The sequence below is a fragment of the Leopardus geoffroyi genome, chromosome E2 (assembly GCF_018350155.1).
Source record: "Leopardus geoffroyi isolate Oge1 chromosome E2, O.geoffroyi_Oge1_pat1.0, whole genome shotgun sequence".
Classification (NCBI taxonomy): domain Eukaryota; kingdom Metazoa; phylum Chordata; class Mammalia; order Carnivora; family Felidae; genus Leopardus; species Leopardus geoffroyi.
In genome coordinates, this window is record NC_059335.1 from 18645686 (window position 1) to 18663718 (window position 18033).

Below are 18033 nucleotides of genomic sequence, written 5' to 3' on the forward strand. Positions count from 1 at the left end.
GCATTAGGTGGAAGAGTAGGTTTCAATGCCAACGAGACTGGCTTGTTTTACTAGGCTTTTGGCAAAGGAACGTATATAATGCAAATGGCCTCCAAATCACCAGTCTTCAAATTATTCAAGTATCGTGCAATCTTGCAGTTGTGTGTCAATACCAACAGCAACCAACTTTAAGTACGAGCCCATAAAGGTGTAGAGAACTTCAAATCCACCAGAACTTAAAAGGAAACTCTGGTTCAGGAGTTCGGCATATGCCATACACCAGTCCGCTGCAGGTGGAACAAAAAAAATTTGAGAGATGTCAGAAGCATTCTGGGATGCTTCCACAACTGCTCATCCAAGAAGCTATATTTACTGCTATCTCCAGGGCAAATACTTTGCCTCCAGGGTTGTGTTAATTTTGGAGAATGCCCATTGGCCCATTGTTACGAACTCGCAAATGCCCACCCCAACCTACATGTTCTTTTCATGCCCCTAAACACTGTCATCCAACCTCTCAATCAGGACATGACATAAAAGCTTTCGTGGTACGCCACATGAGGGAGCTTTATACTAAAGCTTACAACACCAACAAAGAAACATGGTGGTTACCATGATGGACAATTGCAGTCAGTCACTATGCGAACTGTCACTGGTTACTGTGTTGGCACAGTCTGGAGACTGTCCCAACAGTGGCACAGCTTGGACAGCTTGTCCCAACAGCTTGGCACAGTCAAGCAGCCTACTTTCAGGAACTTGGGAAAATGGCAAAACTGCCTGGAAATTTTCAAAGGCTTTGAAGGTGTTACATAAAACATAAAGAACAGTGTCAAGTACATAATGCATATCACATGACAAGTGAGTGGAAAAACTCCCAATGACGCGAGGGAAGATGTGGAAGAAATACTGACAGAGAAGGTGGTAGAACCCACAAATAAAGACCTAGAAGAGATAGCCAAACAAGGCACTGAAGTCAGTGATGATGAGGATGGTGATGAAAATCACTCTACCACTGAATGAGTCGCCTTTCTCGCAGCAGCCAGATATCAGAAATTCTACTTTGGAAAAATGTTCCATGACATAAAAGAATGTGACCCAATGGTTGAATGAAGCCTCATGCAATTTTTCAAGCCACTTCACAAAAGGAAACTGCTGATGTCAACAAATGACAAGAGTCAAATTCCTGAGGTAGAACTGATACCCCACACTCACTGTCTTCCTCTTCTGCAGAATAAATACCATCAACTATGCCAAGGTCAAGAGGTTTCTTCGGAGTGCACTGCTCTATCACCACATATCCAACAACTCTATCAAAATTAGTTTTAGTTAATGTCAATCTTTGATTAATTTTAACCTTTTTTCTGGACTTTCTTCGCATGACTGTACAGTATAACACAGTGTATGTGTTCACATTACTGTTTACTGTGTTTATTGTGTGTGAATACTAAATTATGTATACTTTCTGTGTGTATCACTGAGTTAAAGCAGTATAGTAACAGACTAAGTTACACAAAATGATGTAATTGAAATATTTTTATTATAAGGAAATACTGCATATAATTTATTTCTAGGGAACATGTATTAAATAAATGTCTTTTAAGCAGAAAAAAAAATTCCATAATGGGTTACGCATTGATTGGTTGATGAAAATGTGAACAGAGGCTCACAGGAACCTAGGAGCAATGGCTCAGTATTCACCAATTCAGTGTTTGTGATCAATGTATAGAATACAACTACAATGAATAACAAGAATTGACTCTGTGCGTGTGTGTGCGTGTGCATATTTAAGTATTTCATGACTCAGGCCTCTACATCTCTCACAAATATTTATGCTCAAGGGTAAAAATCACAATGTTTTCGAATAAAGAAAATTAAAAAAAAAAAACAAAAGCTAGCAGCAGAGCTGCCTTCAATGGTCCAACTCTCCTGACTACGGGTATATAATAAACACATAAAGGAGATGAGGTATTTTTCATCTCTCATCCCCCCCATATCCCCACCACCCCCCCAATGACAAATGATCACAAGCTTGGCAGGGAAATTAGAAGCCATACACACATTTTGTTTTCCTTTCTTTTCTAGATCTCCTTCACTATGTCTCATTGTACTTTTAAGATACTGTTGATATGGTTCTGTAGTATAAACGTGGGAAGAATTCTTGACATTTTTCCTAAATGCATAACCACTGGGTCTCTCTTCTGGGTCAATCTCAGGGGTAGTTAAAGCCCTAGGCTTGGTCAATTTCTAAGACGACCTTTGAGAGGACCTGCCACAAAGAAACTTTCACAGGGATGACAATTATGGTGTTTCTCTTCAGTATGAATTATCAGATAGTAAAATACTTCTCTGGCCAAAATGTTTTCCTGAATAGTTATATTCAAAAGAAAAGGTATTTCACCAGTACGAGTTCCTTAAAATTGAAGTAAATGACTTGCAAAGGCCTTTACACTCTGGTATGAATTTTTCGATGGTGAGTAAAGGATGAACTGTGGCTGAAGGTTTTTCCACATACACCACATTCAAAGGGTTTCTCTCCAGTGTGAGTTCTCGTGTGTTGAGTTAAGGCAAAGTTGTCACAAAAGGCCTTCTTACAGTCTTTGCATTCATATGGTTTTTCTCCAGTGTGGATCCTATTATGACGAACAAAATTTGCCGGTTGGGTAAAGGCCTTCCCGCATTCTCTGCATACATAGGGCTTTTCGCCAGTGTGAATCCTCATGTGTCGAGTAAAGGAAGAACTATAGTAAAAAGCTTTTGCACACTGTTTACACTCCAAGGGTTTTTCTCCAGTGTGGGTCCTGTTATGTCGGATAAAAACCGAGTGGTGTGTAAAGGCCTTTCCACATTCACTGCATTCATAGGGCCTCTCACCAGTGTGAATCCTCATGTGCTGAATTAAAGAAGAGCTGTCACAAAACGCTTTCCCACATTCCTTGCATTGAAAGGGCTTCTCTCCAGTATGAGTCCTCTTATGCCGGACAAAAGTGGAGCGGTGAGTGAAGGCCTTTCCACATTCACTGCACGCATAGGGTTTCTCTCCAGTGTGAATCCTCATGTGTTGAATAAAGGATGAGTTGAGGCAAAAAGCTTTTCCACATTCTTTGCACAGAAAGGGTTTTTCTCCTGTGTGGGTCATATTATGCTGGATAAAAGTGGAGCGGTGAGTAAAGGCCTTTCCACATTCACCGCACTCATAGAGTTTCTTTCCAGTGTGAATCCTCATGTGTTGAGCAAAGGAAGAGCTGTAGTAGAAAGCTTTCCCACATTCTTTGCACAAAAAGGGCTTTTCTCTAGTGTGCGTCATATTATGCTGGATAAAAGAGGAGCGGTGGGTGAAAGCTTTACCGCATTCTTTGCACTCATAGGGCTTATCTCCAGTGTGAATGCGCTGGTGCTCTGTGAGGTGAGACCTGCGTTTGAAGGCCTTCCCACACTCCACACACTTGTATGGTTTTTCCCCAGTATGAAACCTCGTATGTCGAATGAAGTCGGCCATATAACGACAGGCTTTCCCACATTCGCTGCATTTATAGGGCTTCACTCCAGCATGAATCTGTTGATGCCGAACAAGGGCCCAATTCTTGCTAAACCCTTTTCCACATTCTTTGCATTTATACAGGTTATTCCTTGCATCGGTCACAGGGTCTTTTCTGGGTCCTTGGCAATCATGTTCATGTAGATCATCTTGTATAGTGACTCGCTCCTGTAAAATGGTTAAACACAAACTATCATCTGTCTCCAAATCATCATGTTTATGGCTCAACTTCCTAGGGCATGTCTCCTCGTGGGGGTCTGTTCCTGGCCTCAAGTTTCCTTCCTGCATTTCTGATAGCTTTTCCCGATCCCTGGCTTGCCCCAACCTGGAATCCCTCGAGGCTCCCTGTGTCATTTGTTCCTCAAAAGGGGCTTCCTCAGTGAAGGCCAGCTGAGAAGCAGTAAACTCTGTGGTCTCAGGTTTTGCTTTTTCACCTGAAGGAAATCCAATACAGAAAGGTGTCTATTAGCGATGTCAATGCAGAGCAAATAAAATTACCATCTGAGTGGAAGAATGAAGATGAAATCAAATCCTTCTGACGCCTGTGGCATTTACACATCTATCACGCTCAGGTTTACAATTTCTTTCTTCGCTAACCCACGCACTCTTGACATCTTTAAAAGCTAACCCAGGAAGAAAAACTTGGGCACGGCATAGAGAATGCGGAGTGGAGACGACTCCTCACTCCCCAGAATGGAGGAGGGTGGGCAGAGCAATGACTACACTGTGCATGACGACTGCGCCCTAACACGTCATGGTATGACAGCACAGGGAAGGTACACATAACGTGGCCCACGTGGGAGACAGAAAGAGATCAGTGGAGGCTACCCAGAAAAGGTTCTATGGGAGCTTATTTCCAGAGGAGAGTAGGGGCTCCCTGACAGAAATAGGAGAGAAACTGCAGTGGATGACAAAGTACAAGTGTGCAGTGTCTTGACAGAATGCTGAATGCCAGGCAAAGTGAGGAGGATGAGAGCACGGTGAAGATGAGGATGGAGAGGCAGGTGGGGACAGAGGAGACACGAAAGCTCGCGGTTCTGGGCTGTGCGATAGTGGGGGATGGTGAGAAGCTAGCGGGTGGGCATACGGACTCTACTTTGTCTGGGTAAAGACTAGGTGAACAGATGCCAAATAGATATCATCTGGATGAAGAGAATTATAAATGTATCACATTAATGAAGATCTATGTGAAAAGGGAGATTAGTCATATAAAGTTCTCCTTAAATTCACCTACAAATTCTATACAACTTCAGATTAAGCGTTTAGCTTATAGAGTTTTTCAAGGACAGTGACAAGCTCATTGAGGAATTTATATAAAAGAACGAACACACCAGGATATCTCCACAGAAGAATAAAGCAGGGACATTTGCCCTTTGAGGAATTAGGATTATGATGATTAGATGCATCAAGGCAGTATGATGTAGGCATAGATTTAAGATAAACTGCCAAACTATCAAAGGAAAAAACAGAATTGAGAACTCAGAAATGTACGTATATACTTTGATATATGACAGAAGTAGCAGAGCGGCCAATGGGAAAAGGAGGGACTATTCAATAAACGGATCTAGAGAAATCATTTGCCATATGAAATTGCATTCTTAACCTCACACCGCATAAAAAACTAACTCCAGACTGATTAAGACCTTACTGTCAGAAGCTCAACATTAACAGTTTTTAGTAAATAGTATAAATGAATATCTTTTAGATCTTGGCAAAGTGAAAGATTTCATAAGATACAAAAGCATTAACTGTAAAAGAAAAGACTAGTCAAATTGACTAAATATAATTTTTTAAAAGGCAAACAAGGGTGTCTAAACATCAGATAAAGTAAATGAGAAGAAGAGGGTCATTATAGAATGATAAAAAGATCAAAACACCAGGAAGATGTAACAATCCTAAAATGCATGCAACAAATATCAGAGCCTCAAATCAACCCAAAAACTGAGTTCAAAGGAGAAATAAACAAAACCACAATTACAAGTGGAAAATTCAACACTCCACTTTTTCATCACAGAAGATACATATTGGCCAATGAACACATAAAGGGGGGCACCTGGGTGGCTCAGTTGGTTGGGTATCCAGCTCTTGATTTTGGCTCACGTCGTGATCTTGTGGTTCATGGGATCGAGCCCCGTGTCGAGCTCTGTGCTGAAACAGAGCCTGCTTGGGATTCTCTCTCTCTCTCTCTCTCTCTCTCTCTCTCTCTCTCTCTCTGTGCCCCTCCCTGGAGCACATTCTACCCCCCTCTCTCTCAAAAATGGATGAATGCACATTAAAGAAAAAAAAATATGAAGAGGTGATCAACTTTCTTGGATATGAGGAAAGGGCAAAAAGACCACAATGAGATACCATATATTTACCTGACTGAAAATAAGAACATGACAATATCAGGTGTTGGAAAGGATGTGGATCCATGAAATCGTTATTATAATGCAGGTAAAGAAACAGCAGGGCAGCATCTAGTAACGTTCTCCTTTTGCTTACCTGATAATAATCGAAAAATTCTAGCCCTTGGGAACACTACTAAGAGAAATTCCTACACATGCATGAGGATATAGTGTATGTGAATTTTCATGGCAGCACTCTTTGTGGGTGTGAAAAACTGGAAACAAGAAAATGCCCATGAAGATAAATGAATACACTGTGTTATATTCATGCAAATGACTACAGAAAAAAAATAAGTGAACTATATCAACGTGCCGGGTGAGTCTTAGCAATATACTGAATAAAAAGTACAAATCACATAAGACAATGTAAACTATGATATGCTTTTTATAACATTCAAATAAAAAAGCAAAATATACACAAGTACAATGAAGTAATTTTTTAAATTTGTTTTGAGAACATCAGTTTATAATGGTATTATAAAAATGTGTGCATGGGATACACGAACCCCTATGTTTATACCAGTATTATTTACAATAGCCAAGGTATGGAAGCATCCATCGACTGATGAATACATAAAGAAGATGAAATACACAAACACACACACACACACACACACACACACACACACACAATGGAATACTAAGCCACAAAAAAGAGTGAAATCTTGCCATTTGCAACAACATGGATGGAACTAGAGAGTATAGTGCTAAATGAAATAAGTCACTCAGAGAAAGACATATACCATATGATTTTGCCCATATGTGGAACTGTAGAAACAAAAGAGCAAAGGGAAAAAAAGAGACAGACAGAGACAAACCAGGAGACAGATTCTTAACTATAGAGAACAAACTGATGGTTACCAGATGGGAGGTGGGTGGGGGGATGGGTTAAATAGGTGATTGGGATTAAGGAGTGCACTTGTGGTGATGAGCACCAAGTGATTAAGATAAGAGTGTAAAAACATATGTATATATCTTGCATTTATTTATTTACTGTGGTAAAATTTGTATAAAATTTACCATTTTAAGATGAAACAATCTTAAAATGTAATAGAATAATTAGATGAAGTGGAAACATTCCTTGAAATATTCAAATTACCAAAACTGACACAAGAAAAAACAGAATATATGAATAGCCCTATATTTACCCTCAAAGCAAATCTCGTTATGGACTGAATGTTTGTGTTCCCCCAAAATTCATGTGTTGAAGCCCTAACCTCCAATGTGAATTTGAAGATAGGGTCTTTGATAGAAGCAATTAAGGTTAAATGAGGTAATAAGCGTAGGGCCCTGATCTGATAGCATTAGTGTCCTTATAAGAAGAGACACAAGAGTGTTCTCCCTCTTCTCCCAACCATCCCCAGCACACACACCACATCTGGAAAGACTATGGTCTCCCTTTGTCTTCTTATGAGGATACCAATCCCATCATGGGAGCTCCACCCTCATGATCTCATCTAAACCCAATCATCTCCCCAAATCCCGACCTCCTAATATCACTCTGGGGGTTAGGGTTCCATCATATGAATTTTGGGAGGACACATAAAATGTTCCTAACGGTGTTACATGAGAAAAATCATACAAATCAACTAGCCCAGTATATGGCAAATATTCAATAAGGTGTAGACCACCATTTATTATCATTATTATAGGTGTTACATTTGCCAGTCAGAATGTCAACAGAAATGTAAGAATATTTTCAGTACTGCAGTGCTGAGAAACACTACTTACTGAGTCTCAAAGAGTAAAGGGGAAGATGCCACCTGCTCCCCAGTATGCACAGCAGTGAGGACTACTGGGAATGTGAAATGGTGCAGTCCCTTTGAAACTGTTTGGTGGTTTCTACTGAAGCTAATCATACACCTAGACCATGATCCAGCCAGTCCACTCATTTGCATATTCCCAACAGAAATGTGTGCTATATCCAACAAAAATATCAAGAATATTCGTAGCTGTGTTCTTCACAATATTCCAAAAAATGGAGCCCAAGCCAAATAACAGTAAAATGGGTAAATGAAATCTATTCATTCACTGAGACACTGCACAGTAAGAAATAACTCCAAATTTGCAACCACATGACAGACTTCGGAGCAATAATGATTATCAAAAGAAGACACATGTAACAGTATCATGTATTGTGGGGATCCATTTATAAGTCTTCAAAACTCATCTATAGTCACTGAGTTGAATGCCCATTATTTTTGTAGAAGGAGATATTAACAAGGAGGGAGCACAAGAAGTCTGTGAGGCACTGGAAATACTGTATTTTTTTGACCTGTGTGGGGGTACTCGGGTTTATATGTGTAAAACTTCAGGAAGATGAACCTTTAAGATTTGCACATTCACTATGTGTAAGTTACACTTTAGTACAGCAATTAAAGAAAATAGTAAAAAATAGTAAAGGGGAGGCCTAGACATCCTGTGTAGATGTCTCTTCAGAGAATGAGAAAACTCCTCCCGGAAGCTTGGTTGTTCAGGTGAAAGAGAGTCATCAACATTTAGATGCTGTTGGAGAGCCAAGAGCAATTTTTTTTCATGTTTCCCCCAGGGTGAGAAACTTCACTGTGTTTTCTGAGAGAAGACGAATTAGGTGAGAAGGTGAAGATACAGAAGAGGCAAGAAATAAGTTGAAGACTCAAGGTCTCTGATGCAGCAGACCCTTGTTTGGCTTCCTGTAATTCCTAACTTGTGATGCTTACAACCTATTACGATCCCTCTAGCTAAATGCTACAGGGCCTTGATTTTGCTTCTAAAGAACAGAATATGGCATTTGTAACAATGTGGATGGAAGTAGAGTGTATTATGCCAAGAGAAATAAGTCAGCCAGAGAAAGGCAAATATCATATGATTTCACTCATATGTGGAATTTAAGAAACAAAACAGATAAACATACGGGAAGGGAAGGAAAAATAAGATAAAAACAGAGAGGGAAGCAAACCATAAGAGACCCTTAAATACAGAGAACAATCTGAGGTTGGGGGGTGGGTGGATGGGCTAAATGGGTGATGCGCACTAATGAAGACCTTTCTTGGGATGAGCACTGGGTGTTCTATGTAAGTGATGAATCACTAAATTCTATTCCTGAAACCAATATTACACTATATGTTAACTAACTTGCATTTAAATTAAAAAGAATAGAATATGTAAAATGACGGAATGTAAGAGATGAGGTTTTGTGTCCCATCCATCTTGCTGGAGTCTCTCCCACCATCACTTGATCTGAAGAAGGAAGCTGACGTGTTGTGAGGTGCCTATGACTGTGGCTTGTAGCCGACTCCAAGTTGTGCCTGGACCTCTGACCCACGGAAGGAAAACAGTAAATGAGTGATATTTTAACCTGCTATGTTTGTGGTAATGTTGCCACACGGCCATAGATAACTAACACACCTGAAAAGGCAGGTGAAGGTGGGATCTAGATCCATGCTGTAGATAAGAACTCTGCTGCAGAGGTGAGTCTGTAAGGGTGAAAGAGCAAGAAAACCAAGCACGTAGCCTCTATTCTCAGTGTGAAGTAGGCCACAATGCTGAGTTACCAGTAACGAGGCAGGTGGTGATATCTGGAAGAAGGGGAGTGGTTGGAAGCAGACGGAAGACACAGAGCAGACCAGAGGCACAGAGCAGATCCGGGGAGACCAGTGAGACTTCTGTTAGAGTCATGCAGGCAGGAGACGACTACAGCTTGGACTAGGGTGCTGATGCAGAACTGACAGTTGGTGAAGGTGACAGATTCAGGAGACATGGATGATGAAACGTTATCAACATTCAGGAATGGCTAGATAGAGGGTATGAAGAAGGTAGAGGTGTCGCGGGGTCTACTTTTGTTGCTGGCTTTCTTGACTTATTCGATGGTAAGACCGTTAATTGAAAATTGGGAGATGGGAGGCGTGGGCCAAATCGTGAGGTCCCTTTTAGGATGACAGTGTGAAGTACCTCTGGAACATTCAAGTGAAGATGTGGAACTGCAGAGGGGGGTGAAGATGTGAGATAGATTCTAGGGGTGAGGAGGGGGTGGCCAGATACTCACTGGCTGAGCAGCCAGAAGGAACACGAGAGGAGAGAGATCATGAACCGGCATTGGCACCTCTCTATCCACGTGATGGGTCCACCTGCCCTGAGCAGCTCAGATGTGGGGCTGACAAGGCAAATGTCTCCCTGAAGTTTTATAAGACAGGAGGGCAAGAAGACAACAAGGCTAGGGATTGTTTCTGAATATGTTTCACAAATGGACGGACGGATGCATACACGGATGTACTGAGGAATAAATGAATGAATAGGGAAGGTGGAAAAGGGAGGGATGCAAGGTACAGCTGGAGGTAGTAATCTGCAGCAAAAGAAAGGACTATCTTTTCTGAATTCGGAAGGGAGTCTGAGATAACATTATTCATTATGACTAATAATGCACGAATATTACTCACCTGTAACCTTTCTTACTTTGTCACTTACTTTGGGTCAAGCAGTTAATCAACTTGTTAATTACAAGTTTCCTGCTATCTAATTACATTTCCAAACGATCCAATGATGCAGAAACTATCATTAACATTACTGTGTTTTCTAATGTAGGCTAGTTTAGCAGACCGAGTGTATGTTCATCATATTGCTGGCCCCTTCCTCTTGGGCACAAAGCTGAACCACATTTCCCAGTCTGATGCAACATGTAGCCTAATACCCAGCTCTTGTCAATGGAATGTGAATGGAAGTGAAGTACGTGTGTAGGCGGATATGACTACAGATCTTCCTCAACCTAGGATGGGGTTATGTCCCAATAAACCCATCAAAATGCCTTTCATATACCTAACCTACCACACATCATAGCTTAGCCTGGACGACGTTAAACATGCTTGGTACACTTACATTACCCTACAGTTGGGCAAAATCATCAAAAGGAAAGACTGTTTTCCAATAAAGCGTTGAATATCTCGTGTAATTTACTGAATATTATACTGAACGTGAAAAACAGAATGGTTGTGGGGCGCCTGGATGGCTCAGTCAGTTAAGTGTCTGACCAGCTCAGGTCCCGATCTTGCGGTTTATGAGTTCAAGCTCCACGCTGGCTCTGTACTGACAGCTCGGAGCCTGGAGCCTGCTTCAGATTCTGTGTCTCCCTCTTTCTCTGCCCCTCCCCTGCTCACACTCTGGCTCTCTCTCTCTCTCTCAAGAATAAATACACATTAAAAAAATTTTTTTAAGCCAGAATGGCTGTAAGTGTACTGGTTGTTTACCTGCAGGATTGCATGGCTAACTGGGAGGTGCAGCTCACTGCACTGCTCAGCATCGGGAGACACTACCCTGCTGTAGTATCACCAGCCCAGGAAAAGATCCAAACTCAAAATTCCAAGTCCAGTTTCTACTGCATATGTACCACTTTCACACCATTTTGAAGGGGAAAAATCCTAATTTGCACCACTGCAAGTTGGAGGCCGTCTGTCCTCTCCTTCTCTCCTATTCCCCTTGGAGAGTTGGACGGTGCCAGGGCAACCTTATAGCCCCATACCGACAACAGAATGCACCTGGGTCCCTGAATACGTGGTACAGAGTTCCCCTGCTGATCCACATTAACCATGGCATGAATGAGAAAAAAACTTGTTATCTGTTGACTCACCTAGATTTGGGAGTTTATCTTTTATAGCAGAGAGTTAACTTAGCCTAACTTGTCTATCAAAGGTATAGTGAGGTCATGCAACTTCCCAGGGTCATGAGGCTGGTGAGTGGCTAAGCATTTAGAGCCGTGTCTTACTCAGTATACCACATTCTAACCCTAATAAAGGCAGAGTGTGATGAGGAGGAAAGACAGGGGAAATACGGCTGGAGTACTCCATCATCAACCAAGACCCCAGGAAGGCCACAAGAAGCAGCTACCCATGGAATTTCAGAAACAGAGACCCCCCAGTAATCTGTCAGTTGCCATGACACCCACCTGCCAGATTCTCAGCCACCTACCTGTATAGGTGCTTTTGGAGACGCCTCTCTTCCCTGTCCATAGTTCTTGCCCAGGCTCCAGTGGGTAGATCAGTTCTGGTTTGGGAACAGGATGTCCTGTGCATGGAAAAATAAATGGGGCATGGGTATATAGGTAAGGACAAAGGAAAAATTCTCAAGTATAAAGGGTTCAATCTCATGAACCATGAGATCATGACCTGAGCCAAAATCAAGAGTCAATCCTTAACCGACGGAGCCACCCAAGCACCCCGGAGAACTATGTTTCTTATACAACAATCCCTGTCATAGACACAGGGATAATAATCAAAAGGTTAGACCAGAATTATGGTGAGGCTGTGAGGAGAGAGGAAGTTGGGTCCCAGAGGCCTTCTCAATCAGCCATGCTTAGAGAAAGAGGATGGAATGAAAGTCCATGGGTATCACTCAGGAGAGTGATGAGGTCTTACCCAGTGAGACCAGGAGCCCACAGGTCTCCAGCATCACCTCCTGGTATAAGGTCCTCTGGGCCAGATCCAGTTGTCTCCATTCCTCTCCAGTGAAGGTCACAGCCACATCTTCGAATGACACTAATGCCTGCAACGTCAAAGAGAGGTGGTGGGTGGCTGTACATCTAATAAATGAGATGATAACCAATTGCTTGGCCACCAGCGCAAGTCCAGAAAGACCTGAGGCCTGAACCCCTGAGTAATTCCTGAGAACCTAGTTCTGTGCTGGGCTCAGGAGAGAGGCAGAGAGGCAGATGGTGCCTCTGACAGAATAAAAGGTGTAGGAGAGAAAAGCCTCCTGTGTAGGAAGCCACTGGAGAAAGACACAAACAATGCTCATCTCATATGGGTTGTGAGCAGCAGATCGAAAGTGCTCTGGGATGTTGGAAGAATGGGGAAAAATAACTCAAATAATGACAGTAGCAGCGGAGACTTTCTGGTCCACACTGCTTGCCTGCATCTGAGGGCTTCAGATGCTGTGTTAAAGCAACCAAAAGCCTGTAGGTCTGGAGCTAGACTCCTGGAGTTTAAATCCAGTCTTGGGGGCACCTGGGTGGCTCAGTCAGTTGGGCGTCTGACTTCAGCTCGGGTCATGATCTCACGGTTCGTGGGTTCGAGTGCCGGGTCAGGCTCAGTGCTGACAGCTCGGAGCCTGGAGCCGGCTTCGGATCCTGGGTCTCCCTCTCTCTCTGTTCCTCCCCTGCTCACGCTCTGTCTCTGTCTCTCTCTCAAAAATAAATAAACATTAAAAAAAAATTTTTTTGTTTTAAATCCAGTCTTGTGAACCAACACATGCTAACTTCTTTCAGCCTTGATTTCTCTATCAATACAGTAATAGTTTATGCTTCATCAGGCTGGTGTGGGAATTAGAATGTTCTAAAAGCAAACACTGCAAGAGTCCAACACATGCAGTGCTCGATGGATTTGTGAATTTCTTAACTGTTTCATAGCCCACGAGGTAAGCGCCATCTTCTCCGTTTTTCAACCAGCAAACTGAGGCTCAAGCCACGTCAACCAGAGTTGTCATGCCTAATGAGACAGGGCAAGATTTGAACCCAGGTCCCTCTGGTCCAGCCAATGGGGGGGGGGGGGGGGTTAGATTTAATCTAAGTATGAAAGAGTCCCAGAGGGAAAAATCTTTCTTTCTTTTTTTTAAGTTAGTTTATGTATTTTGAGAGAGAGAGAGAGAGAGAGAGAGAGAGAGCACACATGCGTGAGTGTGATGGGCAGAGAGCAAGGGAGAGAGAGAATCCCAAGCAGGCTCTGCACTGTCAGCACGGAGCCCAAATTGGGGCTCTGTCTCATGGACCGTGAGATCATGACTTGAACAGGAATCATGAGTCAGAGGCTTAACCAACTGAGCCCCCCAGGCGCCCCAAGGGAAAAATCTTTCACTCATCAATCACTTATTGGGCACCGGTGCAGGCCCAGCACTTTCTAGGCCTAGGGACAGAACAGACAACAGGACCTCACACTCCAGGGCTGGGGAAAGGTCCCCAACAAGAAACTAAATAAATGAGCAAGATCAAGTCACATGGCCCTAAGGGCTCCAAGAACCAACAAAGGACAGTGAGGTGACTGAAAACATTAGGGGACTTATGTCCCCAAGGCAGGGCAACCCGGGAAGGCCCCCAGGGCAACCGGGGAAGGCTCCCCTGAGGGGTCGCTGGAACAGGCGGAAGTGAAGTCGGGGAGCGGGCCAGGTAAGAAAAGATTAATAACTAAGCCAAGTGGTCGGAGGCAGGATGAGAGTAAACAGGGTGACGTGCTAGAGAGTAACTTAGGGCCTGTTGTGTGTTTACATCCCCAGAGACACAGCATTCTTGTACACCGTCATTAATGAGAGTCACTTCACAAGCACAGGTTTTCCCCACTATCTGAAAGCAAAGTGTTCCTATGAAAACTTTTCTAAGCCAAAAGGGCAGTAAAGTGAAGAGTATCCCTCACTTTCTAGAAGTTCCCTTTACTGCCACTTTGCTTTTAAGAAAAACTTATATTTGCAACTCTTTTCACCAACCAAAAGAAATCCAAAGAGGATTTTTGTGTTTACCTTACTAATGTAGGTCTCTCCTAAAAGCCAGTGGCAAAATCCACACCTTTGGAAAGTGTAGGAACCTGTATAAGAAAATGGATTCACTGCAAACCAACTTCACTTGTAATACACAGACGGCACCTGCAGAGTTCAATCCAGGGACTGTCTTGTCTTCCCACCTGTCCAGGGACCTTCTACTGCTATCAGAAAAGCAGCAATTCAAAAAACGCGACTCCCCCCCTTACCTCTGCTCTAGAGCTCCCATCCCCTACAGACCTGTGGCAGGGACGGGCCAGACTGTCCCTGGAGTGAGCCTAAGAGCAGAGCAGGGCCAGGGAAGTCCCTCTGAGAAGCGCATCCAGAGTGATGTTCTCTGGGTCATGCTGAGCACTGAAGGGCACACGTCACAAGTGTACCCTCTCTGATTCCCTCAACTGAGAAAAATCGTTAATACACGGTATTCCAATTTCAGTTTCGACGGAATGGAGGCCAAGGGCAGTGAAAAGCAAGCTAAGGTCAGAGGCAGAAATGGGGGTCTCCCCTGACAACCCCTGGCCTGGATTCAGAACCCGGGGTTGGACGTAAGTAAGATCTGCTCCTCTCCCGCCCCCATTCCTCCAAGACTCCCAGATCCAAGAGCATTAAGAAGGAACGGCCAGGAGTCCCAGGATCTATATCACATTGAGTGGAACGGTGCGAACACCGACCGCAGCGCGCGTGGGCATGTGGGACCCACCACTCACCAGCGCCGGCGCCGCCATGGGGCCCACGGCCGAGCGAGACTTCGCGAAGCTGCGACTAACGCCCGTCCCAGCGGGCTCAGCCAACCCCTCGCCCCAGCCCTGGGCCGGGTGGTCTGGCACCTCGGTCTCCGCTGTGTAAACGCGCAACAAGGTCCAAGGGGCCGCCTGCGGGTGCCGCAGGGACGAAGGGCTGGTGCCGAGGCGGGGGGCAACCCCGTTACAGGTGGAGTCAGGGCTCAAATAGCTCAGGCTGGAAGCCCCTTCTGGGAAGCAGCCTCCCCCGGCGCTCCAATTACAAGCTCCGCTAAGCACAGACCCGTTACAACCAAATGAGGTCCTAGAGAGGACGCCAGAAGTCCCGCCCACTCTGCGGCAGGAAACGCCCCTCTCCGCTCTCCGTCATTGGCTGAGCGCCCGCCTCTGACGTCAGAAACACTCCCTGCTGGGTAATGTAGTTTCTGACTGAATCTTAGTGATGGGGAGTGTACTTCCCATTCTCTGAGAAACGTGGTGTTTCGGTTCCAAAGACAGGGCTAAGGCTTTTAAGAGGTTGAAGGAGAAGCACATAGAGTTCAGCAGCCCTTCAGCCATACATAAAAAACAGATCCAGAATCCAACCACTTCTCCCACTTCCATGGCCCCCATACTAGTCCAGCCACCACCAAAACTTACCTGGACTAGTGTAATAGCCTCATCCCTTGCCTTCCTGCCTGCTCCCTTACTCCCAGAATCTGTTCTCCACTCCGCAGCCAGAGAGGCCACGTAACTTCACTGTTCCCATCACATTCAGGAAAGCATCCAACCTCTCAGGCTACCACTCCACACCCAACTCTTACTCTCCTGATCTGCCAGAAAGAAAAGAGAGCCGTGATTCTCTGAACATTCTCAGCTCAGCCTCACCAAGTATTTGGACATGCTGGTACCTTTGCCTGGGATAATTTCCACTGGTTGCCAGACATAGGAACTGTTCCATATAAACTCAGGACCTTGGGCTTGGGGTTTCCATAAGCATGTTCCCAGCTGAGGTCGAAGAAGATGAGACTCTGCCTTCTAATTTCAGCTCAATGCTGTAAATAAGAGTCCTGTGAATGATATAATTACTGCCACATTTTTAGTGAGGTTGAGCTTTTAGTTGGTGATTTTGCTGTTTAAAATGGGCCGTAGACACAGTGCTGAAGTGCTGTCTGGTGTCCCAAAGCACAAGAAGGCTGTGATGAGCCTCATGGAGAAAACACATGTGTTAGATAAACTGTGTTCAGGCATGAGTTACAGAGCTGTCAGCTATGAATTCAATGCTAACGAATCAACAATATATATTAAATAAAGTGTCTCTAAACAGAAACATATGTAAAATGACATTAAACATTGATCTATTGATGAAAATGTTGTGCAGAGGCTTACAGGATCCTAACCCTCCAATTCCCCTAGGAGCAGTGATTCCATATTCACTAATTCAGTGTTTGGGGTGACTTTACAGAACATAAGCTATGGCAGAAAATGCGAATAGACTGTAGCTGGTTTCCAGGGACTATTTAGGGGTACATGCAAATGTACGTCGTATCATGTGTAGGCCAATGTTGGAAAGTGCTGCAGAGAGAACAGCGGAGAATAGGTGAGAGGTGGAGGCCAGACAGGTGGGGGACTCAACAGGGACCAGAAGCCAGAGTAAAAATGACAGGCTGGCAAATGGGGAAGCAAAGGTAGAAATTTGGTGTGGCTAGTGACTTTGATAGGGAAAAATCTGTTATGAGATGGCCAACAAGGACTGATAGGGGAATTCCAGTCCCCGCCTGAAGACTCCTGTTCCGGGTTTTCTTCCTACGCCCCTTGCCTTGCTCTCGAACAGGCTATAAATTGTCCCTGCTACTGATGCTCTGGGCTCACACCTCTGGAGAATGATCTCCTCTGAGCCCACCGGTGTAAAATAAACCTCCTGCCTTCCAAGATCTCCGAGTGCTGCTTGGTTCTTCCGCCCAGTGATCCAGACCACTGTCCGTTACAACTTTGATATGAAACAAATGGTAAACATGGGGCAGTTTGCCAGTACATTTGAACTAAGCCTTAACATTATACCCTCCCCGGGTCCCCACTTAGCAGGACCTGGCCCACTGTGAACTTCCCTGGCTGCAGCTGTACTTGTGTCTGCCTGGCCAAGCGCTGGGGGCTTCCGCCTGACCCTGCGCCAGTCGGGAAACCAAACAGGGCCCGGAGGACACACAAGTCCTAAGGAAACATAGGGAAGATGAACAACCTAGCACACACAGAACGTGGGAACTACAACTAACATAAGGAACTGTTGAGGAAGTATCTCTCGGGCGTAGCCTGGCAGTCCCTACAAGCCCTGACCACGTCAGTGCCCAAATTCTTGGCACAGGCAGACCTCAGAAATATCAGGCGGAGGGAGGGGGAAGAACTTGGGGTAGAGAGGTGCCGCACATCCGGACACAGTCACCTGACTAGAGAGAGGCCAAGCTGGGTGGGAACCATTGAGCAGACTGGAAGAGTTCGGACTCCTAAAACTTCTGCTGGGCTTCCAGGCAGCAGACAGCAGGGCTGCTTGGGAGAGGGAACAGTGGAAATAGCCTATCCCGGACACAACACTTAACATAGGGAATCTGGGAATGAAGCAGTCCTCATTCCCATGGTCTGACTGTGGGAAGGATAGAATAGTATCTGGGTAAAAGGGGGAGTGAAGAGCCCAGGCCAGGATGGGGTGAAAGTGAGGGCCTTAGCAGGTGAGACTATAAGGGCAAAGTTCTCCAGCATCATGTCATGGTAGAAGAGTCTCTGAGCCTCATCAGGAAACTCCCACTCTTCCTAGGAGAGGGACACAAACACATCCTCAAACATCACATGGTCCTGCCATGATGGAGACAAGCAAGCCAGTGGTCAGCCTCTCTCCAGAGGAACCCTGTACTACCCTCCACATGCACCCACT

General features: G+C 44.5%; 1 protein-coding gene across 1 annotated transcript; it reads right to left on the minus strand.

The window, feature by feature from the left end:
• Positions 1-1843: 1843 nt before the first annotated feature.
• On the minus strand, positions 1844-15451 carry ZNF599 (zinc finger protein 599). The gene is made up of 4 exons (XM_045442492.1): positions 15096-15451; positions 12282-12408; positions 11836-11931; positions 1844-3945 (listed from the first exon to the last, which is right to left on the minus strand). Exons 1-4 carry the CDS (start codon positions 15111-15113, stop codon positions 2420-2422), a joined length of 1767 nt encoding a protein of 588 aa, XP_045298448.1. The 5' UTR covers positions 15114-15451; the 3' UTR covers positions 1844-2419.
• Between the last annotated feature and the right edge of the window lie 2582 nt (positions 15452-18033).

Coding starts and splice junctions, on each gene's coding strand:
- ZNF599 (XM_045442492.1), bottom strand. Junction 11,932..12,281: donor TGGGCTCCTGGTCTCACTGG/GTAAGACCTCAT, acceptor TTCCATGCACAG/GACATCCTGTTCCCAAACCA. Junction 3,946..11,835: donor CTCCAAAAGCACCTATACAG/GTAGGTGGCTGA, acceptor GATTTCCTTCAG/GTGAAAAAGCAAAACCTGAG.